The 12,219-nt window shown below is 38.1% G+C and overlaps 1 protein-coding gene across 2 annotated transcripts in view; it reads right to left on the bottom strand.

Moving 5' to 3' along the window:
- Positions 1-208: 208 nt before the first annotated feature.
- The window catches only part of CERS6 (ceramide synthase 6), a 276,337-nt gene continuing 264,326 nt past the window's right edge, over positions 209-12,219 (bottom strand). Inside the window, exons 9-11 of one of the 2 annotated variants that reach the window (XM_005857533.2) lie at positions 9,840-9,996; positions 9,257-9,280; positions 209-6,435 (exon numbers count right to left, since the gene is read on the bottom strand). In XM_005857533.2, the coding sequence (XP_005857595.1) occupies positions 6,280-6,435; positions 9,257-9,280; positions 9,840-9,996 (337 nt within the window). In that variant the 3' untranslated portion in view covers positions 209-6,279. The remainder of the gene's footprint in view (positions 6,436-9,256; positions 9,281-9,839; positions 9,997-12,219) is intronic. The other variant, XM_005857534.2, reaches the window with a different exon arrangement.

Raw genomic sequence — 12,219 nt, 5'->3', positions numbered from 1 at the left:
GTTTGGAAAATCAGCAGAGTCTGATATATTTGAACAGATATCTCTAAAAATCATATTTTTCCAGAATGAAGTACTACATAATATTTAACATTGAGTTCTTATAGCTTAATTTTCAAAGAGATACTTTAATGTCATGATTTTGTTAAATGAACATTTGTTAAGTGGAGCACAGGGTGAACTGAGGTTCAACAACAGATCACAAAAGAAATTGCAATACAGAAGTTTATTATCCACTGGTCCTGGGGGAAGTACATGGCATGCCTCAAGAGGCCACATGGGAAGGAAAAGACAGGTGCAGACAGAGTGAGACAGGACCAGGGGTCACATACCTTTATTAGGGCCCGGGAGTGGAGTGCTTTGGGGTTCCTGGGCTAAGCCAGATTAGTCAATTCAAACCAGAGAGCAAGGTTTTGGTAAGCCCCGCAGGGGTCTCATCTAGGGTGCGTAGGCATACAGGTGCTGGGAGGCAGGGGAGACTGTTGGTCACCAAGGGCTGTTGGGGAGGTCAATCAGGAACTTACATTTGCTTGTAACCCTATGGGCTGCTATCCAGGGCATGCATGGGCATGAGGGTGTCAATTTCAGGTCCCTGCAGGCCACTTGGCCAAACAAAATAGATGCCAAGGTAGCCATACCGGGGAGTAGCTCAGCTAAACTCTCGACAACATAACATATATGTAACATATAACACTCTCGCTCAGTCATCATAGTGATTATTGGAATTTGAGGAGCCTGCGAGAAACCAGTCGGGTGATGTAAGCCCAGAAATGTCTTGCCCAGGAAGGCGAGGCATGTCACCAACTCAAGCTGGTGGTGCGTACAGAAAAGGGCACTTACACTGCACTCTTAATGCTTATCTTTATTATGAAAGTGTTTCCAAAGTAAAATGATCCTCATAATAACAATTGTGTCCAGAGAACAACAATGAATAATTATATTTTCATATAAAAATCAGCACAACAACAGTACATAAAGTAATTCTAATTGGCTAACAGTACACCATTCCACTTCTGACAGATGCTCAAGCACTGAACTGTCTTACGAAAAAAGTAAGGTTTTGTCACCTATCCTATTTCTCACTGCAAGTCGAAAAAAAATCAAATCCAAAAACTAACCACCTCGCCCTTGCATGACAACAAATGGCTATTGAGGTCACTGATAATGTGGGCAAACAAAGAGCTGATGGGAGTCATGAGCTAGCAGCACTATAAAACTTTTGGGAATCAAACTTGGACCGTGTGTTCCATGTTTAAATTAATGAAGCTCTAAGTTAAAGTTCCAGAATCATCACATTACTCTTCCTATTACAGAGCTAATTTCTCTTTGGCAACTAATCTTGAAAAAACCCTTTTTTAACGGGCAGTTTTACAATGACAGTTTAAAACATTACTGTAGACTCCCCAAAATTATCTCCATAAAATCTATTTTCCCCCCCACTTAACATAGAAATCAAACCAACAGCTGTTGCGCTTGGTATCCAGGCCATGCAGAATACACCAACATAGAAAGCCAACCTTTCATGGACCTGTGTTCAGGGAAACAGGCTTATGTGGACACAACACTTTTTAAGAAAAATGGCATCAGGCAGAAAAGGAAGTGGGGTACAACTGATCCAAAGGCTATGGGAAATTGACAGCAGAAAAGTGACAATATTTTGGCATCCTTTTATCAAGAGTCCCAGGAGGCTGAAAGGAATGTGAGTGAATGAGATAAACACAGATGTTAGGCTAATAGGTCCCCCCATCATTTCCTGCGCAATCTTGAGAATGCCTGCTTTTGTGGAGACACAATACAATATGCCATCTGGCTGCAGAGATTTTTTATTTCTTTGATCTGATGAGGTCTTAGCTTGTGGCCATTCAGTAATGTGTTCTTTTCAAAGGCTTCAGGTTGAACTCAAGTTCGAAATACCTGGAAATACTATGGTTCTCTTTTGGGAGTTTGCAGATCTAAACAACAGTTACTTATGATGTTTTATGTTCTTTAATATAATTTTCTTCATGAAAGCCAGCACCAGGTATGCTCCCTCTGAGTATATATTAGAAAAGTTCCAAAGGCATAGAGTGGGCAAGTGGACAGGCCTCCTCAGCATTTACTGGGCGCCCCCTAGGGGAGAGAAGGGGACCCTGCGCTCAGAGGCAAACCAGAGGACTCTCTTCAGGATTATGACTGAAGAACTAAAATGTGGCCACAGTGTGAACCGATGCTAATTACTATTAGGTAATTTGAGAATGGCATAATTTCATTTTACCAAGAGAAACTTAAATTGACTCTGGGGCCAACAATATCTTCATTAAAAACATATCCTGCTGCATTTTGCATGACTTTAAGAACTCTTTATGATTATTGACAGTATTCTTCCATGGATAGAATGCTAGACAGCAAATGCAGTAACTAGAGCTAACTGCATTTTCTTTTCACACAAGTTACTTAGAGACTGAAAGTGCTGTGTCATCACTTTATCATCAGGCTGACTTTGATCTGATTTTTTCTTATTTGAATGTTAGAAACATTTCAGGGCTATTATTATTTATCAGCAAAGCAGGAATCAGCCAGAGACAAAGAAAAAAAAGTAAGCTAATTGGAATCTTAAGAACTCAAATAGCACATGAAATGTAAACATATAACCTTTTTTTTCCTTAACAGATTTCTTGAACCTCTCTGGACATAATGACATCATCACACATACTGATAAACAGAAACTTTTAACACCTTTGGATTTATTCTGTATACTTTTTATACTTCAAATTAAGAAAAATACTCAAATATTCAGGCAACTTTGGTATTAACATTTCCAAGAAAGGAATAAAAATAACTATCAACAAAAAATCATGAATAGATTGGGAACAATCAAGACAGGTGTCCATAACGTTCTTTTATGAAGAGCTCTTGCAAAGACTCAGGTATGTTGAAATAAAAATCTCATTTTTTACTTCTATCTAAGGTGAAAGTATTTAATTTGCTCAAATTCAAGCTCTAATATATGGAAAGTTTGGCAATAGAACTGGACATTTAGAGGTTCAATCACCATTTGGCTAAAGGTGATCTAATCTTATTTCACTAGTCATTTCTCTTACCCAACTGCTTGCTTTCTTTGGAGAATCAACCTTTCTTCCCAGTTTACCTTCGTCAGGTGTGTTTCATTATCTCATGGTACCTCAGAACACCATTATCTAGCAGCCTAGCAGGAGTTAGATTTTACTGTAATAAAATCCTGGGGTGAAGGAGCAATCATACGCAGGTTTTTCTAACATAGTTTAATAACCCAACATACTGATAGCTATGCCCTTATTCTTAACACTCACAGGACTCAATTTAGGAATGAGAACTGTACTTGGCATATCTGCTGACTGTAGGCCCTCTATGATCTCTAGAATCTGCAATATTTAGCTCTGAGGCCGAGAGACTGAAAAGATTCGATGACTCTCAGCTGTGTGTGTAGCATGAACAGGAAGAGGCAGGAAGTTTCTATTGTACATAGTGAATGGGTTTTTATGAAAAGAATATGGATAAGGATGAATTAGTGATATTTTGGTTTTATCACATTTTTGAAGAAACATACATATACATACATAGATCACACATTGATATCATTTACTGACCCAAGGCCAAAATTCTACTCAATTTTCTACTTTTCCCCCCACTAAGAGATCTAGAAGAGCTATATAACATTAGAGAATAAAGTATAATTTTTTTCTAGAGTCCTTCCTACATACCCTTAGTATCCTGGGAAAGTTTGAATGTGACCAGGAGGAAGGAGATATCAACACTGGCTAAGTTAATTAATGGGAACAACACTCTCACTAACCTACAGTTGAATTTACAAAACACACTTCCAGAACTATGGCCTGGCTCAGGTAGAGGATATTTTTCTCTCTCAGCCTTATTAGGCCACCATGGGAGAACAGTAGACAGAGATATATTATTCTTCACCTCAAGAGGCCTACAAACACCATTTTGATTAGTCAAAAAGAACTCTTTGCCCTAAAATGTAAAATGAAATGAAAATCTGTAGATCTATTAAGGACTTGGTTAAATTGATGCCATCAGTCAGAGAGGCTCTAAGTATTCCCAGTCCTCCTCCTAAGTGACTTTTGGGAAAAACAAAAGATTGTTTAGGTTTGTCTTTGCTAAGGACAGACTCAATTTACTTCATTGTATGCAACTCTTCCGTAATAATGTATAAGCTGATCTTTTGAAATTGTTTTTTTGTGCTGAAGAGTGTCAGATAATCCCAATTTGAACACACTGTGGTTCTCTGGTTTATTTCACCCACGGAGAGGACTTGCTCTGCACACTAAAGCAAGCTACAATCCACTCTTCTCTGCCATATTTTAGTTTTTAAGAACATAGATTTTCACCTCAAAAATTTTCAGCCCTAACATGCTTGCTGTTACTTTTTATTTATCTGCATCTTAGCAGATGTTCAGAAGTACTTTTTGACATTTTATATTGGTCTTATAAAATCAAACCATCCCCAAATTATACTCCTAAGCATCTCCTTGTTTTGTGAACAATAAGGTTTTACATGAAGAATCAGTTGCATGGTGTTTCGATAAACAGGCATATTTCCAAGCCTCTGCAGTTATTACTATGGAGCAAACAAGAAACATACTAGTTTGCAACAAGGTGGGGAAAGATTTCATATTACAGTGTGAGGTTCTTGTTTGTGAGCATTCTTTTAACTATAGATTATAAATTGTGAGCACAAAGCTTTATTTATTTGTTATTTTTTCAAAAAATGGAACTGAATATGAATGGCTCTGAGCAGCGCATGCACTCGCTAGTATTTTGCTGTTGTCCGCACTATGCCTGATTCACACATTTATGTCACTGCACTGTGCTTTTCAACTCTCGTCTTACATGATGGCCTTTTTGATTTATAAAACAGGTATTTATGATACCTTTTTATTCCCTTACTAAAAGTTGGAAGGAAGGAGATAAAATCTTTGGTTTGCGTGTATGGTTTTCTTATCTATACATAAATAACACTGCCATGTAGGAGACTATGGAAATTTATTTCTCAGTAGTCTTTCTCATTGCCAATATCGTCATTGCCCAGTCGAATTTTTGTTTTTCTGGCAATAGTTTCATTTGAGTAAAAATGCCTGTAACGTGAACAAATCTTCAAAGAAGCAAATGAAAGTGCAATGCTCCTCAAGTAACAGGCAAGTCGTTCTGAGTTATGTTAGGGAGGAAAGACGTAGGGTAAAGAGTCTTTCTCCCATTGGCTTTATTTTGCTCAGAAAAAAATAAAACTTCAAATACTAGATACGGCACTTTCTTTGAAAGCAGATGCAATAAAGTGCTTTGCACCAGAGGTGACCCTTGCCAACTCTTGAAACTCTCTTTTTTCTGCTCCAAAATATGCTCAATTTCTCTTTTTCATGACATGACACAGGGGCAATGGTAGAATCTGGTTATGATCAGCTGCTCTCTCTATGCTCTTCTCAGATCATGAGACTAATTCCAGAGACTGAGAGTGATTTCTCTGTGACTGTGACCTTCGGCCATGTCTTCCTCCAGAGCCAGGGCTCTGACCTCATAACAGAACAAAAAGATCTCTGTAACCTACAAGGTGAATCCCCAACTAGCTACCACACTCACCGAAGAAATCTTGGCTGTGCACACAAGAGATGAAGTCTATTCCAAAGCCATCTAATACAAAACAATTTTTAAAAAGCCCTCCAATGACGATGCTCTTTCATTTAAACTGCTAAATGAGCAGGAAGAGTGACAATTAAAAACCCTGTCCTGTTTACACTATGTGCTGGGGGAGTGGTCGCTGAGACCGGGCACTGATACAAAGAAAGCAAACCCAAGTGGAGCGGCAGGAGAATCTTGCACTGGGATTTGCTTGCCCTAAGACAAGTTAAGCAGGTGCTCCTAGCAAACGGGGCTGCAGCAGTAGAAAGGGGTCAAAGCAGATGGAGCATCTTCCTCACTGTCATGAGCCCAGGGAGTAAAAGGAAAGAGGAAACCTCCTTTTGTCCACAGATTTATAAACAAATACAAAAAATAAATAATATTCTAACACAATACAAATGCAAATACTGTTCCCTTGTGTCAATTACAAATACAGCATGCCTACATATAGAGAATGGTAATTCTTCTTCATTCACAGACGGGACAAATGGCAGTGCACTAGTCAAAATGCTTGGATAATCCTAATTTTTGTTTCTGGTGCTGAGATATTATGAAAGGAACTGCATTTGCAACTTATTAAATACTTCCAGGAACAAATAGTTCACTCTGTTCTGGACTTGTAGTTTTGAGTAATTAATCATCCACGGAGCAAGGGCCGGTCAGGAGATACCCGTTGGTACCGCTGGTTCCATTGGTGGTGGTTGCAGTGTGGGGTTTCTTCCTTGGAGTTTCTTCCGAGCCCTCCTCATCTGAGCTAGATTCAATATCACTTCGATCATCCTTGGACACCTGTGGAATACAAGAAGGTGAGTGGGACCAGCTCCTAAGGAATCATTCAAGTATGGCATGCTCAGAAGCACATGCAGTCATCATACCCGAAGGACAACAGATCCAAATGTTAAAATATCAAAGGGGATAAAAATTTTGCCATAGTAATAAGCTCCCCTTTACTGGAGATACACAATTTGAGTGACAAAGCCAGTTATCAAGGAATGTAGGTGGATTTCCCTATCACAGCGGGCTCTTTAAGGTACCTTTCTATTTTGAGAATGTACTAGACCAGTGATGGCGAATCTTTTGAGCTCGGCGTGTCAGCATTTTGAAAAACCCTAACTTAACTCTGGTGCCGTGTCACATATAGAAATTTTTTGATATTTGCAACCATAGTAAAACAAAGACTTATATTTTTGATATTTATTTTATATATTTAAATGCCATTTAACAAAGAAAAATCAACCAAAAAAATGAGTTCACATGTCACCTCTGACACGCGTGTCATAGGTTCGCCATCACTGTACTAGACCTCGAGTCCCACTTTCACTGGCAAAGTGGCCTACTCCACTACTGGAATGGCAGTGTAGAAATTTGGTACAAATGAGTCAATTTATACTTTGAATCCCATCACCCTTGGGAATCATTTAAAGTCAGCTCTCAATTAACTACACTAATGGAGCTATTTGCTAATTCAGATAATCAAATCATCATTCTTCTTTGGCTTTGCAATGCATTGTTTCATTATTTAATTTTTCTGTCTGCTAGAATTAATATAGATTTTGTGTTATATACTACATAATACATAATGGCAGTAGGAGGCATTTTGAGAACCTGGTGGGTGAGGTTTAGTTTTAAATATTTCCCAAAGAAAATTGACTGAGTGAATCAGTATGAATTGGTTCCCATTATTCCAGGGCTTTTCAATCCTCCATTCAGTCTCATTAGGTAATGAGGATGGTCATATAAAATATCAGATATAAATCTATACATTACCGTAAAGAATGAAAAAAAAAATCAGACTGTCTAGCAAGGACTTAATTTAGGGAGAAATTAAGGAAATACTCTACTCCTCTTAATATTAAAATAATTTGAACCTCCTACTCCGTAAGTCTAAATTATGGTAAGCATTTTATACCAAAGGCCTTAAGACCTTTGAGTAATAGCACCATTTAGTAACTTACTTTCTAAGTGGGGTGGCCATAGGGACCTGGTGGCCCGGCTTCATAGAAACTTCCCTAGTCTAGTCACCTGCGATTCTCTAGGAGCTGGACTGGGGAGGTTGGCTAGGTCTCCTGGGAAGTATATCAGAATTAACTGGGGGACTTTTCACGTCACATCCTTTGCACCACCATAACTCCCCAACTCGAGAACCCTGGATATACAATTGGGTGACAAAGTGAGTTAACAAGGAGTGTAGATGGGTTTCTGTGTCACAGTGGCCTCTTTAAGGTACCTTTCTCTTTTGAGAATGTACTAGACCACGAGTGCCCCTCCAAGTGGAGAGCCATTGGTACTGAGAGAACATCACCTCCGTTAGTGGGAGGGGATCAGAATGACTGAGTAAATAGCGTAAAAATGGACCGTATTCCAATGCCCCTTGAGATGAGGTTAAACTCACAAGGACCATCTCTAAGAAGATTAAATTACTGAAACATCAAAATAACTAGATTATAAGGATACTTTAACTTAAAGAAACACGGGTCACAAAGACAGCACTATAGTAGGGCTCCACTACATTTAGAAAATCCATTAGCCATAAATTAAGCTGCTAATCGGAAAGAAAACTCTAGTTTCAGAGAGTGACTAATTTACATTTGCATGATTAGTAAGATTATTTTTAATTGCATTTTGGGGGAAAAATCTATAGTTATGTTGCCATCAAAGAAAGGAACAATTTAGAATGTCTCAAAAGAAACCACAATTAAATGAGTCCATAACCTATAGCCATGAATCTTACTGTCCTAGGTGAGCAGTAATGGCATTTAAAATATCATGAAGCCTGAGCTCTGGAATAAAATTAATGATTGTCTCTTCATAAAGGTGAAGGAATAAGCTGGAGAGAAGACAAAACGTCTGGTGGAAACAGCAATGCAGTGAGGACATAAGTAATCTAGTCCACAGCATCCTTATATCTTCAGTTAATGTTATCCTACTGACAGTATTGTGTATGTGGAATTAATTTGTATCCAAATGAGAACAGAGCATTTTTAAAAAACACAAATACATACTTACTTTAAAGACTAAGAGGTCACAGAGGGGGAAAAAAAAACCACTTCTTCTAAACAATGTATTGATCAAAATATTTTGGATTTCTATAATAAGAGCTGACACTGAGACCTGGCTTCATAGCACATGACCAGGTGTCCTGAGCCCCTCTATGGAAGGGTCAGCTCTGTTTTCCTCACTGAGGACAAGATAGTTAGTTAAGTGCTCTGTGATCCAGGGCAGAGCAGGCAAAGGAGCTAATAATACTCAGTACTCCAGGCTGGACCGTGTTTCCTCTCCCCAACGTAGTTCTCTTTCTCCTACTTCACTTTTGGTCTATTTCTGCTTTTTAGCCAACATGTTAATCACTGATGAAAAAAATTCCTCTCCTTCTCTGTGGGATCATGCAAAGTTTAGCAGGATGCAAGCTCATACACAAGGGCATTAACCGAGCTGTTCCTAGTGTCCCTTTGCAGCTGGTGGGAGCCATACTCAGTTAGAGCCTCCAGCCAGTGCCAACAGCTTAGACAGAACAATATGCATAGAAACAAAAGCATCTGAGTGCCCCTCCAACAGGCCGGCTAATGTGGCACCCAGGACAAGGACAGAGAGGGACTTGTGAGAAACTTACATGTAAAGGGTTCCACTTCCCAGCCTTCCAGGGTGGCAGAAGGAAGAGAACAAACAACGAACATAAGAAAATGTCATAGAGAACATTCTAGAAAAGTCACTGCTCTACATAGAGGGGTTGGGGCTCAAGAAGCTTCATTCAAATCAGCCTCGTGAGTCCATTTTTTAACCAAAGAGATTCAACTAAGTTTTATTGGAAAAGGCATAAATGGGCACACTGCATCAAGCAACCTTTCTCAGAAAAGTAAAGAAGTTATTCAATTTCTGTTCAGCATAAGTACAACCAGAAAAGGACCAGGGAGACAGAGAGAGGGAGAGAAAAAATACAACAAATAATATTATCATTAAATTTAAAATTATAAATGCAGAACACTGAGAATCATCTTCCGTACAGCAATGCTACAACTCAAAAAATGAACTAAACAGAAGACAATAAAAATTTGGTTTGTGTTTCTAGGAGGTTATGCTAAATTTTGAAAAAAAAATCAGTTTTGATGACATTTGAAATAAATGTTCTCATTGATTCAGAGCAACCAAGAAATGTAATTATCCGGAACATATTAGAAATGGTGAATTTTACTTACCTTGCCTCTTGAAATAGCTTTGCAAGCTATTTTTACGATCAAGTAAGACCAGAAGCAGTTCAAGCCTTGTATTAGCAACAGCAGTAGGTTAAAAACCCACCAGGAAGGATAAGGTCCAACAATCTCCCAACTTTCAAATAGCGTGGAATTTAACACCCTAAGGAAAAGGAGAAAGGTATCACTGAACACAACTTTTCACTTTGCCTTCAAAGAAATTCTAATACCTGCACAGAAGCAGAAAGTCAACAATATCCACTAACCACTCCCTGTCTGCAAAGCTGCCCAGGTATTTCAAAGAGTCATCACCTGAACTATTCCCCTGGTGGCAAACATTCATTTTGATTCTAATATGAATGGTGTGTTTATGCTCCCCCTTTTACTTTTGTCATAATTTCTTCCATTAATTTCCATTAAGTTTTTAGTTGTAATTCTACCTTTGCTTGCTAAAAGGCTTTTGGAGTTGCTATTGGTCTTCAAATAAGTGAAGAATACTACTCAATGGCATTACACTGCAATAAACAAGGGTAAATTAATTCCAAAAACACTAGCTACGTTTAAAACACATGCCTAGTACAGTGACAGCTGGAATATACTTAAGATCTAAATCCTGTCCTCAAGTGGTTTATAGTCTAGTAAGGAAACCCTTGGAGGGTTCTTAATTTTGCAAGCTTTCCCCTGGGAAAGAATTGACAATTGAAATATATCATTTTGAAGTGATGCCTTGAGATGAGTATTGGAAGGATTTTCAAAGATTATTGGAATATAATGAATGTACTTAGTTTTAAAAGCATGTACTCAAAAATGGGGCAGCCACCTGCGCAGGTGCATGAGAGCTGGTTTCAGGGTTTGGCTCTCATCCCTGCTGTGTCTGCTCCTAAGACTTTGGAAGTTGACTCCTGCCTTCTGGACTCAGAGAAGAACATAACCACCGAATTTTTGAATCCCTCTAACTTCCTCGCTTTCTTCCTTCGTTAACTGTAGGGCTGGTTTGGCAATCTAAAAGTGTTGATACTACTCATCTAAGTGCATTTCCCTACCTGCCATTGCAGTGCTTTGCTGGGACCTTACAGGAGAGGTTAGGTGGACCACACTCAGTGGCTAAGGGGGAGGGATGAAAAACTTGAATATAAGACACAAACCACTCATACAAGAACTGAAGGTAGATATACAGAGAATTTTCATAAAAGAAAGAGTATAATGAGTGCTTTAAGAGAGGTTAAGAAAAGTACTTTATGGATCCACAAAAGAAAAAACCCCACTTATTGCAGTTGGGATAAGATGTAAAGAAAAAAGAAGAATGAATAATAGGCATAAACAGGTTCCCTGCCTCCAATTTCAGCAACCCGCCTGTATAGGCCAGAATGAGAAGAACAGAGTGTATCTCTAAATAACCCTGCCACACCAGTTGTCTCTCAAGAACAATAAACATAGATATTCAAATCCTAAAATAACAGTATGGAATTGACTTTGACAATTCATTGAAAGTTTATTACTCTATGCTATAGTAGTATTCATTCTTGTGGAGGGGGACCAACATTAGGAAACCTACTAATATAATGCATCATATACCCATAGACCAAATTAGTAGAGACATAATCATTTCAATAGCAGTGAAAGACATATGGTAATGTTCAATTCTACATTGTTGATATTTAAAACTTAGGACTCAAAGGACTTATTTAATATGACTTTTAAGCAACTCAAATCAGCAGTTGTCATCATATTTAAGAAACATCAATTTTTTTTTGCCTTTATAATCAGGAACAAACCACAAATAGCCAACATCACCATTATTATTTAACATTATTGTGGAAGTTCTGGCCAGTGAGTATGGTAGAAAGTCAAAGACTTCATTTCAAATATGTAGACGTTAAATCTTTGTAACTATTTTAAAAACAGCAAACAATCAAAATTTCCAATACCAGGAAGCGGTAAAAAATTAGTTTTCATTCTTAATACAGAAATTATGAAATCATGTTAAGAGTTTCTAATTATAGAGACAAATACATATCATCTCAACTCTATGAAATAGACATGCACATATACACGAAAAAGAGGGAATAATACTTCCCTGAAAGGAATTAACCAAAACCATTATAGACTTTCTTTGATGAATTAGAGATTATGTATATTTTCCTCTTTACATTCTTCTATTTTCCAAATTCATGCCAAATAATTAGAAAAAAATACAAGTTATTTGTAAAAAGTAATGTCAGGATAATGCCTATATTCTTGCCTTGTTTATTATAACAGTAATTGTACTTCAGAACTACCTCTGCTTCTTTTTTTAATATTAAATCTTTATTGCTCAGATTATTACAGTTCCTCTTTTTTCCCCCCATAGCTCCCCTCCACCCGGTTCCCACCCCACCCTCTGCCC

This window comes from Myotis brandtii, unplaced genomic scaffold (assembly GCF_000412655.1).
Source record: "Myotis brandtii unplaced genomic scaffold, ASM41265v1 scaffold112, whole genome shotgun sequence".
Lineage (NCBI taxonomy): Eukaryota > Metazoa > Chordata > Mammalia > Chiroptera > Vespertilionidae > Myotis > Myotis brandtii.
The sequence above is the reverse complement of the archived record's forward strand: the minus strand, read 5'-3'. Positions and strand labels throughout refer to the sequence as shown.